This window comes from Bidens hawaiensis, unplaced genomic scaffold (assembly GCF_021521415.1).
Source record: "Bidens hawaiensis isolate Kalapana, Puna unplaced genomic scaffold, B.hawaiensis_p1.1 tig00045529_1, whole genome shotgun sequence".
Taxonomy (NCBI): Eukaryota; Viridiplantae; Streptophyta; class Magnoliopsida; order Asterales; family Asteraceae; genus Bidens; species Bidens hawaiensis.
The window spans coordinates 54,449-73,144 of NW_027498116.1; the positions used below are offsets into that span (position 1 = coordinate 54,449).

Here is an 18,696-nt window from a genome sequence, read left to right on the forward strand (position 1 = left end):
CTTTGTAGTGCAGTGGTTTCCCGGTAGTGCTACCAATCCCCTTATCCCCTGCACATATATATAATAATAATAGTTATATTGTAATTACTAATTACAATGCAAATTTTAAATATCTTAAAAGACTCACACATGCAGAGTGCTCGAAAATTCTCGGCTGTTTTAGGCACAACATGAGCAAAAAGCTGCAAATTTTGAGTCATTAATTAATATCTGAAATCCACCATTCATCCATAGTATTAATGGTAATGATGCATATTGAAGAAAGACACATACCTCGATTACTAATCTTTCGGGAGGACTTTTATTGATGGATATATCCAAGAACACACGAGGGTTAGGGTCACTCATTGCTTCACCTAAACCATAAAACTAACTAACTTTAGAATATAATAATAATAATAATCAATACACAATGAACAAAATTAGCCTAATATGATAAAAACCTAACCCTCCTTGCAGATAAACGCGATAAAACCCTAAACCCTGCGCGAAGATGTAAATTGAACAACAACAATTTACAGAAAACTATTACAAATTCCCCCCTGGCCATATTTGATTTGATTTGATTTGATTTTTTTTTTTGAACAGCCAATTTGGATAGCTTACAAGCCACTGACCCACCCAATCATCTACATTCCACCCAACTTAAGCCACCCAAAGTCCCAAAGTTAGTTCCAAGCCCCTTATCCCCTACACATATAATAATAATAATAATAATAATAATAATAATAATAATAATAATAATAATAATCTTAAATTATGCATGTTTATTGATTGTTAGCTAGCTAGCAGACGAAATCAATCAAATGTGATGCAAACATAAGTGAAACTAATATCATAATCATAATAAAATAAAGCAAAATCAAGCATTAATCGATTAATTTCGTACAAAATAAAATTAATTAATAATTGTCTTAATAATTCAATTCCAGTTCGTTTTTTAGTATATAATCAACCCTAATCGAAAAAAGATGTATAATTTATTTATTTATTTAAGAATACCTGACTGACTGATCAATTAATGAGCGTCAGGCGTTGAAGTAGTCGGGTCGGGTCAGGTCAGGTGGTGATCCACGGCAATTTGGTTTACTGACGAAGAAGCAAGCTTCGTGACCTAATAATATGTATATATATAATTAAATAAAAAAAAGATAAATAAGTGAAGCTCGAGCTTGGGTTTGTTTATTAAACGAGCTTAATTTTAGGCTCGAGCTTGGGCTTGGGCTACATCGAGCTTTTTACGAGCCGATCTCGAGTAGCTCACGAGCAGCTCGGCTCGTTTGCACCCTAACCCTAATTAAATATATACATTCTTTATGTAATGAAACTCATCTCCTCTCCATCCGGCTATATAAAGAGGGGCTGTTTAGGGGGTGTTTGGGATTGCTTATTTTCACCAATCTGTAACTTCTTAACTTTTCTAAAAAGTTAATAATTTGTTTGGTATTGCTTATGTTGTCATGATATTTGACTTGTTAACTTACGACTAAAAGTTACAGGGAGGTAAAATAAGGATCCCCAAACACCCATCCATTGCAACTTCAATCTTAGCAACACTTTACAAAAGTTGTCTTATTGGCTAGCGCTAAATCAAATTTAATATATGTATAACAACAACCCCAACTTTCAACATATTTTCCTTCAATGATCTTTTCACAAACGAGGTTAAATTCCGTTAGTTTTTTCTGGCATGGATGATTATGTATTAAGAAAATGATAATAAAACAATAATGCGTGCACACACACATACATACACCACCATGTTTTTGAAAATATACATACATATATGAAATATGTGTTTAGATCAAATACAAATGGCTTTATTGTGAAAAGTGTACAAATAACTATAGTAATTATGTTAACACTAGGGCAAATAACTATAGTAATTAAGTTAATACTAGTGCATAAGTTATGTTATTATGTATATTATTAAATTTAACTTTTTGTTGCATTTCTTTAACCACACATGTATTACACGGGCTATATCCTAGTAATTATTATGACATTATTTTATTTTTTATAACATAATTATTTTAGTTCAAAACTGTAATTATTCTAGTTTTTTGTATATTTAGTAGATTAATTTTATTTATATCGTACTTCACCCACCGAGCCCAAAACCCAAAATGGGCCAATGGGCCTCCACAAACCCAACGCGATACGCCAGATAATGCATATTCATAGTTGAAATGTCAAAACCAAATAATAATCACCTTACTAAATAACTTGCAACCGGAAGTGCATAAGATTACACCCGAAACTTACCACTCAAGGTTCTAAAAGCAAATAAATTACTCCAAAAAAATCATACACTATGGGTTGGCCCTAAAAATGAGATATATTCGATCTAACTCCAATAGTCCAATTCTATCGATACTTACATAATTACATAAAGATATTTTTTACCATAGTTTTTAGAAAATATGATTGAAAAGCTACATGTGTATACTGTATAGTATATAAGTGTCTAAAAATGTAAATATGACGGAGAGTCAGTTATAAATTGTGTCTTTTTTCTTAAGTTAAAGCCTATAATTGAGTTTTATTAATCAAAGTTTTTAATGAGATAGTGTTAACTCACTATTGAGCTTAAACTAGACGAAGGTGGTTAGGTGTAGAGGATCTACATTCCAAAAATTAGGTACAACCGTACAATCAAAGTGAGGTGTTGGCTTATACCTACCACTTTAGGGGTTGGTGGCTTATCATTAACCATCTAGCTACAGTAATAACGGGTATTTTTGAAATATCATATTTTGCATGTTCAAGCTTTGTTATTTTTGGTCCCTCAATTTTTAAGTTCTTTCAATTAGCCCTTTCAAAGTTTTAAACTGTTGTAATTTGATCCCCAAACATTATCTTTTGCTAAACTTTGTTTTATTTTGCCCTCCTAAAGTATTCATGGTTTTAACTGTTCCCTAATCTGTTATTATATATGCATATTTAAGTTACTGATGTTTTTTAATGAACGCCATACGAAGTTTTAGATTTTTTAGTATGCCGTTACGTACGACATGTTTATTTCATCAATGTAGTGTCGCTAAAACGGATATGTATTCACAATAAAGTAAATAAGTTTCGTTGAAAAAGAAATTGTATTCGCAATAGGATATAAATTTTTACTGTAAGCTATATAGTGAGTGTAGTACCACGTCGATACCGTAATGAGTCGAACCGATACCAACCAAGTTTTTTTTTAATATTTAGATGAACATTTTTTGGTATCAAAATAAAAGTCGTTATAATGTGTTTGCATATCTACGTTTAAAAACTCGAGCCCATTACTAAGTTTTTCAACGCGCGAAGTAAACACACTAGTTCTATCTATGCAATCTTCAATTATGCATGTTGTTATACATGGTTTAAGCCCAAAGTTAAAGGCCCACTAGTCTTAAAAGTTTAATCTTTTAGAAAAACGAGGCTGCCGCACTTTTCAAATTTGGAGAGTCCTGATGTTCTATTCTGGTCAGACTATGTTGTCTTAAGCAGGCTCATATGTGGCTTCAGAGTTTGGCTTGGGTGTTCCCCGGGAAACTATACCGCCAGTTGCCACTTGACAATCATTGTGCTGCCACAACAGTTGAACTCTTTGCATAACACACCTCGGACGAAAACCCGGTTGGTCTCAGGATTCGAACTAGCAATCTCACAAGACCTAGCTCAAATCCTTCATTGCTAATGTCCACTCAAAGCGACACAAGTGGGGATCGGATATTAAATTTTTTATTATAAAAATGTATTTTGTAACTTAATCATTCGAAATAAAGCATCCTGTAATATTTAAAAAAATGCTACATTTTCATATTAAAATTTCCTTTTTACTAGTTTGAAGAAGTTTTTTTTTAAGAAGAAAATACACTCATTAAAAAGTTATCACGCTTTTTTGAATTTTGAACATATGAATTATAGAATTACCACATGTTAAATAGCTATTATAAAAATATATGTGGATTAGCAGTCAAAGATTCCAAGTGTTAGGTGGATGCATATTTCTTTTAAGATTATTCTTGAGTATGCTATTTAATTTCTAATCAAATATGTTCCATTATTCAATCCATAATTATACATTTATACATGCACACAAAGAGAGACTAAATACTGATTACTAAACAACCTTGATATAATCAAAAGGTGAATTGGATTTTAATAATCCCAACTTAATGCAGTTGACCGATAATAATTTCAAGAAAATAGTTGTTACCGGTTCCAACTTTCACACCGTTTGTTTTCATTGGACCCCGTTAAATAATCTTAACGGCGTTAAGTTTTTTCCAAATTTCAAATTGATGTTTTAGGGCTTTCGATCGGAATGAGGATACGAATCGATTGATGTAAAACTTACCTTGAAACGGTGCTCCAAACAGCTTGACTTTTGTTAGCTAAAAGTTTGCACACCAGAATCGCAGCATCATTTAGTCGTTTGGACCACCATTTTGAGATAAGTTTTACATAAATAGACTCATATCCTCGTTCCGAATGAAAGCCCTAAAACATCAATTTAAAATTTGGAAAAAACTTACTACCGTTAAGTTTTTTTTAACAGGGTCCAATGAAAACAAACAATATGAAAGTTGGGACCGGTGACAACTGCTTTCTATTTTGGGATTATTATCGGCCAACCGTCTTAAGTTGAGATTATTAAAATCCAATTTACCTAATCAAAAGAAACTTTTAATAAAATAAAGTATTTATAAATCAAGTAAAATACTTTGTTGGTTTTTATAAAACCTTATAAAATGTTTTAAAAGGTTGTAGAAGTTAACAAAAATACTTCCGACTCTTTTATAAAGTTTTTCACATATGCAATTGGTTGGTTGGGGGAATTTCTGGATAAGAAAAGCCTTCCAATATGTTTTGCAACTTCAACTTTATAGTTCTTACATTTTTGTTAAAACAAAAATAAATAAATAAATAAATAAAATATATTGATGAAATATTTGACTATATTTTTCTGTAAACTTGTTAACAAAGTCCTTTCAATATCCAGATTTAATCCTGAAAAATAGTATACCATCCAAATAAAGATTAAAACAAAAAACTCTATCCTATGGCCACATAGTTTATAAAATTTTTATCCCGCATATCCTATTATGGCTTAGCTTGCCATTTTGTAACCCACATTTTATATGCAACACAAATAACTTGAACCTTAACAAAGATTAGATAACCTTACCCATTTTCAATGGCTCATATCCATCACCCAATCCATTCAAATAATAAAAGAACACCCTAAAATATAAATTCTTTAAAATTCAAGAATTAGATAAGAAAGCAACCTTTTTTCACATAAAATATAAAAACAAAGATTATATCTTGTAATCATAGAAAATGTAAGATGCTAAAAAAGCAGAATAATATCTTATTATAAGTTGTAAGATTGTACATTACTCAAAACAACACCTCAATAGTAACCAAACAAATCACAAAACTTTGAAAATTATGTTTCAATTTTGGTACAAATAAACGAGAGCATTAAGCGATCAACCATTTAACTTCTAATTGTCTCTTCTGATCTTCGTTTGATTTAAGGTGTTCGTTGAAAAGCATCAAAGACTAAAAAACCGACTTCTTATTATTCCTCGAAGAATTTGATGTCGGGTTCAAACCAACAATCCTAACACACTTGTTTAGCAGCTGCAATCACAGCTTCAACAGTAAGCCCATATTCCTTGTAGATCTTTCCTGCTGGTGCACTGGACCCCCATTTGTCAATGCCAATAGATTTTCCTACACTTCCAACAATTTTCGCCCAACCGAAAGTCGACCCGGCTTCGATGCTAACACGAGCAGTCACGCCCGATGGAAGCACGCTTTCCTTATATTCATCAGATTGTTCATCAAAAAGTTCCCATGATACGAAAGACACCACACGAACCGTTTTCCCTTCTTTTCTTAGCTCATCAGCAGCTTTAACCGCGATTTCCAGCTCAGATCCGGTACCGATCAAGATAACATCGGGCTTGTTACCGGTTGAGTTATCGGTTATCGTGTACCCACCTTTCGCAGTTCCTTCAATTGAAGTTCCGGGCAAGTTGGGCAACTTTTGCCTAGAAAGAGCAAGAATTGAGGGTCGTTTTCGGCTTTCAACTGCGACCTTGTAAGCACCAGCTGTCTCGTTTCCATCAGCCGGGCGGAACATTAAGATGTTGGGCATGGCTCGGAAACTGGCCAGGTGTTCAATGGGCTGATGGGTGGGCCCGTCTTCTCCTAGACCAATGGAGTCATGTGTCATTACGTAAATGACTCCTGCTTCTGATAAAGCCGAGATTCTGATAGCGCCTCTCATGTAATCGGTGAAAACAAAGAATGTAGCGCAGTATGGAACGAACCCAGGGCTGTGGAGGGCAATACCGTTTGCAATGGCTCCCATACTGTGTTCACGGACACCGAACCGAACGTTGCGTTCTTCGGGTGTGTTTTTTTGGAAGTCGCCGAACATTTTCAAAAGAGTCATGTTTGAAGATGCAAGATCTGCACTTCCACCAATCAGACCGGGTACAACTGGTGCCAATGCGTTAAGCATTGTTTGTGAGAGGTTCCTGGTTGCATCACCGGGTGTTTCTGGTGTGTATGTCTACATAGATAGCATAATTATTATAAAGTTCCGGAAATTCAAGATTCAAATATGCATGACTTAATAATAAGGTACTCACAGGAAGAGCCTTCTCCCATCCAGCTGGCAATACACCAGTGACAATAGATTTCAATTCAGCAGCCTCTTCAGGATACTTACTTTCATAAGCTGCAAATTTAGAATTCCAATCAGCTTCAAGAGCTGCACCATCAGGGGTGTGTCGGCTCCAGTGCCTGCAAACAAGAAAATCAAAATCATCAAACCCTAGTTCAGAATTTCATATTGATCCAAGAAAACAAGTTGAAAGTTTGAATATTTTAAGATCTTTCGTGTACTTCTTAATTTCAACCCTAGTTTAGAATTTCATATTGATTCAAGAAAACAAGTTAATAGTTAAAAAGTTAAAATCTTTTACATACTTCTTAACTTCTTCTGGTACATGGAATGGCTCGTAAGGCCATCCAAGGTTTTGTCGGGTTGCATCTACTTCTTTTGCACCCAAAGCGGCTCCATGGACACTGTATGAGTTAGCCTTGTTTGGTGACCCAAAACCAATTGTTGTTGTCACCTGCAAGTTGGTGGAAAACTTTAAAAATACCAAAAAGAGACCGAGTTTCACTCAGGGTTTGCAAGATCATATAGTTACTGACCTTGATCAAAGTGGGCTTATCAGTGACAGCCTTGGCTTCTTTGATGGCAGCACGGATCTCATCATAACCGGTGTTACCATTCTTCACCCAAATGACGTGCCACCCGAGAGCTTCAAAACGTTTGTCAACATTCTCAGTGAAGGCGATCTCTGTGTCACCATCAATGGAGATGTGGTTGTCATCATATAAAGCAATCAGCTTTCCAAGTCCCCAGTGTCCAGCAAGTGAACATGCTTCGTTTGCAATTCCTTCCATTTGACAACCGTCGCCAAGAACACAGTATCTGAAACACAACCCACAATCGTTTTAATCGTTTTAGTTTTAATATAATAATTGGATTTGTGAAACACCCATAAAGAAATATCAAATCTTACGTGTAGTGGTCGACAACCTCAGCATCTGGTTTGTTGAAACGAGCAGCCAAATGCTTCTCGGCAAGAGCAAGACCAACAGCATTGGCAATACCTTGACCAAGAGGACCTGATAGCAATTTACAATCGTTTAGACACAAAAAAAATTTATCAAGATTTTAGTGTTTATACATAATCATGTATCTGAGTACTAACCGGTAGTGACTTCAACACCAGGAGTTTCAAAGTTCTCGGGATGGCCAGGAGTTTTGCTTCCCCATTGTCTGAATTGCTTCAAGTCTTCTTCCTATAAAACATATGACAACGTATTAATAAAAATGCTAATTAATCACTGACTTGAAGAACTGATTCATAGATCGATCAATCAATCGTCAGTTTGCAAAGATCCGTAAAATCAAGAACTTAACCTAAGATCATGCCACGGAAAAACAAATTCGCCCTATTAACAAATTCGCCCTATTTTAATAAAAAAAAAGAATATATTCCTAATTTAAACCAATGCCCATATCCCAGACAAGTTACATATCTTCCAACAGTAGCAGGACCACATAGAATTCTATGAAACAGACTAGCTAAATAACATATTCATGCTGTAAAGATGTGATTTTTGGCACAATCCCAGATCCGAAAACAGATTCAATTCATTCAGGCATTTCAACAAACACACGGTGCGCATAAACGATGCAGCAAACAAACATAAAAAAAACCATCAAACTGTTGTAATTGATCACCTAACCATCCAATTAACTTATTTGTACTGTCAAAATATAATTTTTCACATAATCCCAGATCCAAAAACAGATTCAATCCACCTAGACATTTCATCGAACACACGGTAAGCATAAACGATTCAACAGATAAACACTAAACAAAATAATCAAGTGTTATAGTTGATCACCTAACTTATCCAATTAACTTTATTGTACTATAAAGATTTAATTTTTCATAAAATCCTAGATCTAAAAACGGATTAAACCCACTTACGCATTTCATCGAACATACGGTGTGCATAAACATTTCATCAAATAAACCAACAAAAACAATACCAATTTCCTGTACTCAATCAATTAATTATAACCCAAACTGTTACTAACGCATAGATGTTATCGAAATGACTTACTTTGACAGCATCATATCCAGCAAGATGAAGCAAAGCATACTGAAGCATACACCCATGTCCAGCAGATAAAACAAACCGATCTCGGTTAAACCAATACGGGTTCTTCGGGTTATACCTCATAACCTCATCATACAATATATGCCCCATGGGCGCACAACCCATGGGCAAACCCGGATGACCCGAATTCGCCTTCTCCACGGCGTCAATCGCCAGGAACCTAATTGTGTTAATCGACTTCTCCACAAGTGCCGTATCGGTCTTTTCTAACGTCTCCACCGCCGCGTTGACGATCACGCGCCGGCGCGTGGAGGGAGCATGGCGGCGCGTGGAGGAGACTTGTTCGCGCGTGGAAGCGCGTGCGGCGGTGAATTTGAGACCGGAGAAGGTGGGTATTGAGAGAGTGGGTTGTTGGGTGGTGGAAGAGCCATGGCGGGGTACGGCGGAGCGGGTGAGGGCGGCGTGAGAGAGAGTGATAGAAGCCATGGCTCTGGGTTTTTTAGAGAGTGATGGGGTTAATAATATTATTATTGGGTTGGGTTGGGTTGGGTTGGATGGGGGTTTTTATCAGTTTGTGAAGAATGGTGAGGGGTGGTTGAGGTGAAATGGACCGTTGGATGGGTTTGGAGATGTGATCACAGCCGTTGAGTGAGGGTAGGAAATGAATGTATTGCCTTCGTTTGCAACTTGGATTTTTGGAGTGTTTATAAAATGGTGGCTTTGAGGTATATGGTCAAGTATATACCATTTTCTTATTTATGGTAGTTTTTTTATACCGATACGAGTTTTCGGTACTGTTATTTCTTGAATTTTGCACTAAATAATAGTATTGTATCCGGAGCTCATCTTATAGTTTGGGGAGCATAGATTGAAAATATGCAAGACTCTTCATACTTGAACCGATTATACATGTTTATAATAGAGTTGGGTTGGTTCCCGAGACCCATAAATACTAATAAATCGGGTCCGAGTATGCAAGAATAGCTTAGCACTACTAAAAAACTGTTCTAGGACCCGAGTCGCCAACCTATGACCTGAACCAAGCATTAACAATAGGGTCGAGTCCTATGTATAGTTTTTGCCATTAATCGGGAATGAGTAGGGTTTGGGTCGATTTTGATGGGTAAGGCCTGTTTGATCACCCCTGGTTTTATACTAATAAAGATAAGAAAAAGGTGACTGTAAATTTTATTTTATTATTATGTTTTTTTTAATTGTTGTTTTGAAAAAATTGAAATAACTATTCAAGGTAAGATGTTCTTAAGGTTTTAGACTATAATAACTAAAAGGATAAAATGTGCTTTTGTTGATGCTTACTTGTATTTATGATGAGCAAATACCATTAATAAAGAAGCTAGGGTTAAAAATAGATTTAAATCCCTTTTCTTTACAAATTCACTTTCACATAAAACCCCTTTAACCTTACACTAATAATTGCAAGAATTTGAAACCGTCATCTTCATTTATGATAGACACCATACCACTAGACCATTAGTCATCATAATCCTAATATTTATTAAGTTTTTGTTTTAATTTCCTTTTATGATAGATTCTTTTTTACCTTACTGAATTATTAATTATTTTACTTTTTATATCTATTAGTATTATTCTTCTTACTTTAATTACAACAAAATTACACCAATTTCGCACCCTTGTAACGTTTGACTATGTAATGTTTGACTACTATAATAAATATTTTACTTGTTATAAATAAACAGAATTAAATAAATCGTTGGTGATGTTTATGACTCAACGCATATATATTTGATTAGACCATGCATTCAATTTAATCGAACTCTCGTATTCACATCTAATCTAAACTTTTATTAAAGTTATTAATTATCATCCCTCGAAATAAAAATTAGTATAGATGCGATACTTTTTCACCTACCTCCGTTATCACCTACCACCAGCACCAACTTATTGATTTCAACAAGTATTATAAGAACACGAATCATTGTGAAGGAAGTGGGTCCATATGTAAAGTAATAATAAACAAACTATGGTTTTTTAATAAACAAAAAATTTGATGATAGTATAAATTAATGTAAAAATTCTCAAAATAAGCATTTATGAAAACAAATTTTTAGTTTAGGTATCATTTACAAAAAATTTCAGAAATAGGTATTATAAACTAGTCGTGACGAGTAGTTTGTAGACACCAATTAAACTTGCCACGTGTTCTTAAACTAACCATAACGAGCACGTTTACTAATCATTTACTCGTCACGACTAAATAAGTTTCATGCCTCGTAATCAACTCCCACGAGTAATTCACAAGTCCTTTAATCGCGACGAGTAGATTATGAGGTTAAGCTAGTCGCGACGAGTTAACTACTAATAAACTACTCGTGTAGGGAATGTAAACTGAAGAAACTAGTCATCGCGAGTCGCGACTAAAGGACTTATGAATTACTCGTGGGCGTTGATTACGAGATATGAAACTTATTTAGTCGTGACGAGTAAATGATCAGTGAGTGTGCTCGTAACAGTTAGTTTAAGGACATGCGGCAAGTTTTAATTGGTTCTACAAACTACTCGTCACGACTTGTTTATAATACCTATTTCTGAATTTTTTTACAAATAGTACCTAAATGTAGAAATTTGTTTTCATAAATGCTTCTTTTAGGAATTTTCCCTAAATTAATCGTATTAAAATGTATTTAAAAGGTATATTTAAATATTATAAAATTAGGACAAGATTTGCTTCAAATGCACCTAACCGGATCTTTATTATTTTAAAAGTTAATTGAATCTTTTATTACTTATTAGGGTATCAGGGGCATTCTTTGGGTAGTGGATCCGCTTCATATGCAACTTCGGTACATTGTCTCCGATGGCTCGGGTAGCCCATTTGGTTATAATGTTTTGGCTTGATTCGGCTTATTTATTCTTGAGGGTGCGATGAATATATTTTATTCCTCTTCTTGTTATACTGCTTTGTGGATACATATATAATGTATTTTATACTGATTTATCAAACACAACCTTTTCATTCAATTTTAAACCCAACTTTTACAAATGTATTTTTATACTAACTTATTATTAGTTGACATGTTAAATATTTTATTATACATTTATTTATGTTTTGAACAGCTTAATGGGTAGGATGACCAATTATATGTTGTGTTGTATAAAGCAAGTATACACTATTTTTCTAATTTTGGATTTGGATGGATGCATTTCCCGTACATGTAGTTAAACTCTAACCCAGCGAGCTTTTAAGACACCTAAAGCTCCTTTCACGTTATCTCTTACCACTTCTTGCTATAAACCTCCGTCATTCTAGTCCACTATTGGTGTTCATATAGGCACCACATCATCTTGTGAAATCGTTTTTCTTGAATTAAAGTTATAAGCGCTTTCAAGCAAAAAGACACTAGAGAAGAAACATGATGGCAAGAAAAAAAACGTAGTTGATACAATTGGCAAATAGAGGTGGGTGAAAGTCGACCTAGTTTTTAACTAGGGTGTATGGAATAAAAGACTAAACTACCCCTTATGTGTCGTTACCGTGGGGTGACTAAACACCTAGGAAGAGAAAATGTGTAGGAAGTTAGGGCATGTTCGTTTCACGAAATAGAATTGAATTGGAATTGGAATTTGCATGTGATTTGGAATTGGAATGAATTGAATTTGGAATCTGAATATTCAAAATATAGGAATTGGAACTGAAAGGAATTGAAATCCAATATTCCAATTCCATTATTGATGTATTCGTTTGACAAATGAACTGTAATCTATCACTACAAATGAAGTTAAATCGATTTTTGTTAAACGAGGATAACGACAGAAACATTTTAGTTTTTCTAGATTTTTTGTTTTCTATTTATATTTTGCGTTATTACTTTTTTATTTTTATTTTTTTTTTTAAATTTTTAGGGGTTTTCTATTAAGTTACAAAACCACTCAAAAAATATTTAAAAATAATAATAATAAAAAATTCATAACTCAAAATATAAATGAAAAAAAAGTAAAAAAAAAAACAACTCAAGAAAAGATTCTAATGAATTTAACTTGAAATCCTTCACATTTTGAAAGGATTTGAAATCCCTTTATTTAAAGGAATTTGAAGGAATTGAATTCTAATTCATTGATCACCGAACACACCAAAATGAAATTAAGATTTCAATTCTAACGAAACGAACACGCCATGCCATGAGATTTTAATTCCAATTTCTTTGAATTCACACGAATTATGTGAAACGAACACGCACTTAGGGAAATGTGAGACGACACCTTCCACCCTAAAAATAGAATTGCAAGAATTATCATCCGTGAAAAAGAAAGAAGAAATCGATCATAATAAGATGATAAGTTGATAATCTCAATAATTAACAACAAAATTGACTGAAAAAACAACATTATCGTTTTATATTATTTGGTTGGATTGGATGACCGGTTTATATTATTACAACTTGTTTATTTAACAATAGATTATTTTATATTCATGTGTGACGTCGGCAACCTCCTAAAATTCAACCTTTTTTGTAACAAAAGGAATTATAAACGATTTTAAATGAAGGAAAAAAGGTTCTGACTATCAATAAAATACCCATTTTGTCTTTGAAATAAAAAAAACATTGTTTATTAAGTATATTTGCTTCATGAATCATCTTCATTATGGTGGTTTTTCTTTGCGTTTTGCATGCCTGTAAAGACGTCTTGTAAACATGCCTCTTGAGTTCAATAAAAAATTATGTGACCACTGAGAATATTTTAATATTAAATAATTAAAGTGCCAAAATCATTCTTGGTGTCTACTCAATTATATGAATTAAGTACAAAAAGTTTATTTTGTGCAACTGAATCATTAAGGTTTCTCAATTATTGCCAATTACGTCCAATTCGTTAACTTCGTTAGTTATTAATGTTAACTTAGGGGTAAAACAATCTTTTAATTGTCTTTATTATTTTAATATTTTACACTGAACCACACCCAATCTTTACAAGAGGTGTAAATTTAGGGCCGTCTCCAAGGTAAATTAGGGCCTTAGCCCCTTTCGTTATTGAAGAGGGCCCGCATTTTTACTTTTTTCTAAAATATATATAAGAAAAATGCTATGAGAGCCTCTCTATATGTCTAACTTTATTTATTTATTGTTAAACTTTGTTTTGTATTTGTTTATCGCTATAGTTATTTGTTTTTGTTAATTGTTATCACAATTATCGGCAACCTTAATAAAAGTATATGTAAGAGTCATTTTCAAATACTCGTCTGAGACACCAAAAATCTCAGAGACAGCCCTGAGCGTAATGTTGTGTGAGCGTGATCCATCCGATGTGGCCTTCGGCGCTACCCCACTACACATTCCCTTACGAAATTTTTTCATATATATTTTCATGGGTCGTTACTCGTTAGGGTGACGTAGTAGTGTAGCCTTTGGGCAAATGGTTGACTTTAGATACATATTAGGCCCAGGTCCAAAGGTGAGAGCCCAACTTGAAAATAATTGTAGAAACATTACCAGTCTTTATTCAATTGTAATGTAGTACACACAGGACATACAATTTGAAGGTGAAATCAGACAGTATGTCACACAATAAAAAATATTTCAAAAGTAAATATTTTAAACCATAGTATGGTAGCGAAAATGGGTGAGATCGGATGGTTTGGTTTCGGTCCTTGGTAGTATCTTCAATTCTTTCATGCCCTTAAAATCAAGTTTATAAATCTTTTTAACTTTATTATAACTTATTTAAAGTCACTTTTGGTCTCATGTTATAACCTGAGGAAATTGACCAAAACTCGATTAAACTCATAAATGCAAGCAAAAACATATACAAAAGTAGAAATGTTACACTAGCTGAGTATGCAATAATAAACAAACTCAGATAAGTTTAACTCTTTTGTTGTTTGAAGCCGAGTGTCTGATTCCTTTAGGTGTCACAGAATAAGGCGCAGATGCTGACCGGAGAGAGGGTGACTTGTCAATATATGCATAACGTTCATCGCCATTCCAGTGCAAGATAATGCGATTTGTGGAGGCATGTGACCAACTATCACCTGTAAATAAGTTTTAACAAACACCCACATAACAATAATCTCTAATTATGCAAAATAATAAAGGAAAAAAAAGATATTAACATATACAAGTTACCTAGTGCAAGGGCTAAATGGAATGAACCATCCGAGTACTTAGTAGTCACTTGATTCAGTAAAACAACCTGCTCAGTATGCAAATAAATTAGTTATATAATTTTGATATTTAATTGAATAAAAAATTACTTAAGTATTCGGGTGATTAATCTTACCGCCACACCAAATTTTCTGGCAAGTTTCATCAAATTCAAGGCCATTCCACCGAGTACTCTTGTTCTAAGTGCCATGTCATCAAAATCTTGACGAAAGTGAAATGTGATGCTATCGATGATAACCACCTTAACCTGTAAACTCATTTTGATGTATGATAAATCACTGTAAGAACTGAAAACAAAATTGAATTGAAATGTGTATATATGTATCTACATCTTTATGCTGTGTGATGAACTTGTCTAAGTAATTTGTGAGGGCAATTTGCTCGGTGTAACTGCAGACACGAAAGTAAAATATATTTTCAAGAAAATCTTTGGGCTGCATCATTTTGACATCACAAGCTTGAGGCCCCTTGCGATACAAGCGATTGTATTCTGCCATGTCATCACTACAAGCTTCTGCAATCTGTAAAGCTCGTTCAACCATGAAGCTACCTTCTGTATCTGCTATCAAATAATAAAATGTTAAATATAACAAGATTGCGATATATGGTAACAGACTTACCTATATATATTGCCTTGCCTCCAACTCCACCAAATTCATACGGGATCTGAGCATTAACTGCAAGTTGAATTCTGTATCTTCTGTTAGCAAAACACTAAAAATACATAATGAAAATATCAGAAAATAATATGCTAGCAATGTATACCCGAGTTGTGTTTTACCGATGCCCGGAACTCCACCTAGTTAGAAAAGGATCAAAAACTTCTTTTATCATTAAAAGAACTAGAAAATGAGTGTAGAAATATAATAAAGGAACGAACCGATTTCTGTGACTTCTTTGCAGCTTATCCCTCCACCCAAAATGTCATCCAAGTCAGCACATGACGTGGTAATATGTACACAGGTTTCCTCTTCCTGCAGCATATCCCACGCACTCTGGGCGCCTGCAACAAATGGTAACATCAATGGCTGCTGCTAAATCTTTCTGAAAGGCAACTTTGTAATCAGAAATGATAAACAGACTGAAAATATGGTAACTGAAGAGTGAATAGTACCATTGACAATAGTATGACTGCTACTGGTGCTCTGCAACCTACTACCATCCGACACACTCTTTAGAATTTCAAGCGCCTCTGTTTCTGAAATCTTCAGTTCTGTTGCAAGCATACAGCATAATTTTTTCAATGAAAATGTTTGTGCTGAAAGTAATGGACAAAGACAACAACCAGGGAGGGCATTAATCATGCTCAAGGTTGTTTAGAAAATAATCCTTCAATAACGAAATCTGCTGTATATGAATGATCAAGCAGTTCACTACCAGCTTCACATATGTTTGCTCTTATATAATTTTGTATTCTAGATTCTCCACGATAATGATTACTCCAAAGAGAAAGACAAAATGACCACAAGACTTAAGGAGTCTTGTGCATTCACTCTTAACAAAATATCCTCACACCCTCTTTACAACCATATAAAGTTTCCAAAAAAAAACACAATTATACACGATTCTAAAAGCATTTTAGCCTATTTCGACAACTAGAGTCTAGCAGTGGGCTGTCCGACCCGTTAAATAAAATAGGATTTAGTAGTAGGTCTTGGTTTGTTATGTAATTTGTGTATAGTTATGAGTAATTTAACTACTATATAGGACTAACCAAAACAATAAGGATTAAGAAACAATACTTGATGAGATTACTATTAGTTTCTAGTCCGAGCGGTCAACCACTTCATAAAGTCATGTGGGTCTTATCAAACCAAGAAATGATTATTTTGATACCTATAGTTACATACCTAAGCTTTATGGTCAATCTGTCAAAAACCGATGGCTTGGATGAAATATGGTCATTTGTGGATGATCTCAGGATAATTATCTCAACAAGATATAAGATTGAGTAGACAACTGGCAATGACAAACAAACACAATCACAAACCTAAACTACCTTATGAAAAAACTCTACACAATAATTAGCCTATAGAAGATCATTAAGCTCTTGAATCTTGACATCTTTATGAATGGATATTTGAAGCTAGTGCACAACTATTTAAACAAACCACCCATGTAAAGAAGTGTTTAACAAGAGTCAGGATCTCAGTGATCATTTGAACAAGATAAGCATACATGAAACAGATAATATCAAAAAGTTTAATAGTGAACAAATGCAGTCACACTAATTACCGTTGCTCGTAGCTAGGGGTGGCAAATGTGACCCATTGGGTTGTAATAAAATGTATATAATGAATCGGTCAAACTCAAAAAAGAAAAGGGTTGAAACAGGTTGACATTTCTTGAGTTGTTTTTTTTATGTAACGAAACGGAGGAAACTTTTTACTTTTTTAGTTTTTGATTTATATTTCGAGTTATGATATTTTAATTATTTTTTTTTTGAATTTTTTAATGAGGGGTTTCTGAAATCTCAACCCATTTTGACCAATTTCAAAAACCTCACATTAAAAAACAAAAAATAAAAATTAAAAAATCATAACTCGAAATATAAATAAAAAACTAAAAAGGTAAAAAAACAAAAAAGTTTCCTCCGTTTTTCTCGTTCCATTAAAAAAAAAAGAAACCTCAAGAAATGTCAACCCATTTTGACCCGTTCAATCATTTCCTTTTTTAGTTTGACCCATTCTGACCCATTACATACATTTTATTACAACCCATTCAACCCAATGGATCACATTTGCCACCCCTACTCGTAGCAATGGCAGAAATTTGGTGACTGTGTGACTTAAAACAAAGAAAAGGCATCTGTAGATAGACACCTTACTGCATCTTTTACTTCCGTATCAACACGGTTAAACAAGAATTTCATATCCTTTTATTTAATTATGTTTTAAGCTAAAACCTATGGAATCTACCTTCAATTTCGCATTAAGTCAGTTTGTAGCATGTGTTCATAATATTTGAATTTAGGTAATATCCAACGCGCAGCCAAATTTCAAATAGAACCTTAATAACATAAATTCCTAATATTTTTCTCCAATCCACAAATAACATCAACAATTGAAAACAATGACACATTTAGGTTCGTTCATAAAATATTAACTATCAAACAGTTGGTTAAAAATGAGATACCTAGAGCAAGATGTGAAGGAGAAACTAAAGAAATTGAAGCAATGGAAGTGAAGCCTGCAGACATCAGTTTCCCCTTTTGTGACGCCGACAACGGTAATCGCAGCACCTCCATTTTCTGTGTAATTTCAATCTTCCCGCCAACTCTCGGTGTTTGGGGATTATTGTTTTTAATCGGCTGAAATGTTTTGGGACCGGGAGTCAAAATTAGGACGGCAGGAGTTTTTCAAGCTCAAGCTTGAGCCGATCCCGAGCCAAATTAATTTTACGTCAGAGTTGGGTGAAGTGTAGGCTCTTTTAATTTTTTCTCAAAATATATAAAAACTAATAGAAGCGTATGTTAACTAATTAGTAAATAATAAATAGGACGGGTCTGATTTTGAAAAACCTACTCACGAGTTGAGCTCGTGCTCACACTCTTGTAACTCAAAACAATCCGAGCTCGAGTCTTCAGTTCATTTATACACATAGTCAAATGAATTAATCGTGTCACTTGACTCATTTCTTAGGTACTGTAATGAATTTAACGTTACCGGCCGAAATCGCGTCCACAACGTCCGAGCGTTACCGATTTTTTTTTTCTGGTTTAGTTCTAGTAGCATAGCGAACCTAAGAAATACTAAATTCAATTTGCGGCCACAACGTCTGGGTTTTACCATTCGAATAAACTTCGTTTTAAATTTGACAATCGTATTCACGGTGTTTACTAACA

At 34.1% G+C, this 18,696-nt stretch overlaps 1 protein-coding gene and 1 pseudogene across 2 annotated transcripts; both read right to left on the reverse strand.

Annotated features, from left to right (window-relative positions):
* Positions 1-5,340: 5,340 nt before the first annotated feature.
* Positions 5,341-9,205, reverse strand: LOC143595789 (transketolase, chloroplastic). Its single transcript, XM_077074722.1, has 7 exons — positions 8,716-9,205; positions 7,791-7,881; positions 7,599-7,704; positions 7,225-7,507; positions 6,994-7,142; positions 6,654-6,807; positions 5,341-6,574 (listed from the first exon to the last, which is right to left on the reverse strand). The coding sequence occupies exons 1-7, from the start codon at positions 9,196-9,198 to the stop codon at positions 5,615-5,617; spliced, it is 2,226 nt and encodes a 741-aa protein (XP_076930837.1). The 5' UTR covers positions 9,199-9,205; the 3' UTR covers positions 5,341-5,614.
* Positions 9,206-14,469: 5,264 nt separating this feature from the next.
* Positions 14,470-18,108, reverse strand: LOC143595778 (DNA repair protein RAD51 homolog 3-like; annotated as a pseudogene). The gene is made up of 9 exons (XR_013146587.1): positions 17,988-18,108; positions 15,967-16,065; positions 15,733-15,855; positions 15,618-15,676; positions 15,473-15,543; positions 15,182-15,411; positions 14,968-15,099; positions 14,814-14,880; positions 14,470-14,719 (listed from the first exon to the last, which is right to left on the reverse strand). The product of XR_013146587.1 is annotated as a DNA repair protein RAD51 homolog 3-like (transcript).
* Between the last annotated feature and the right edge of the window lie 588 nt (positions 18,109-18,696).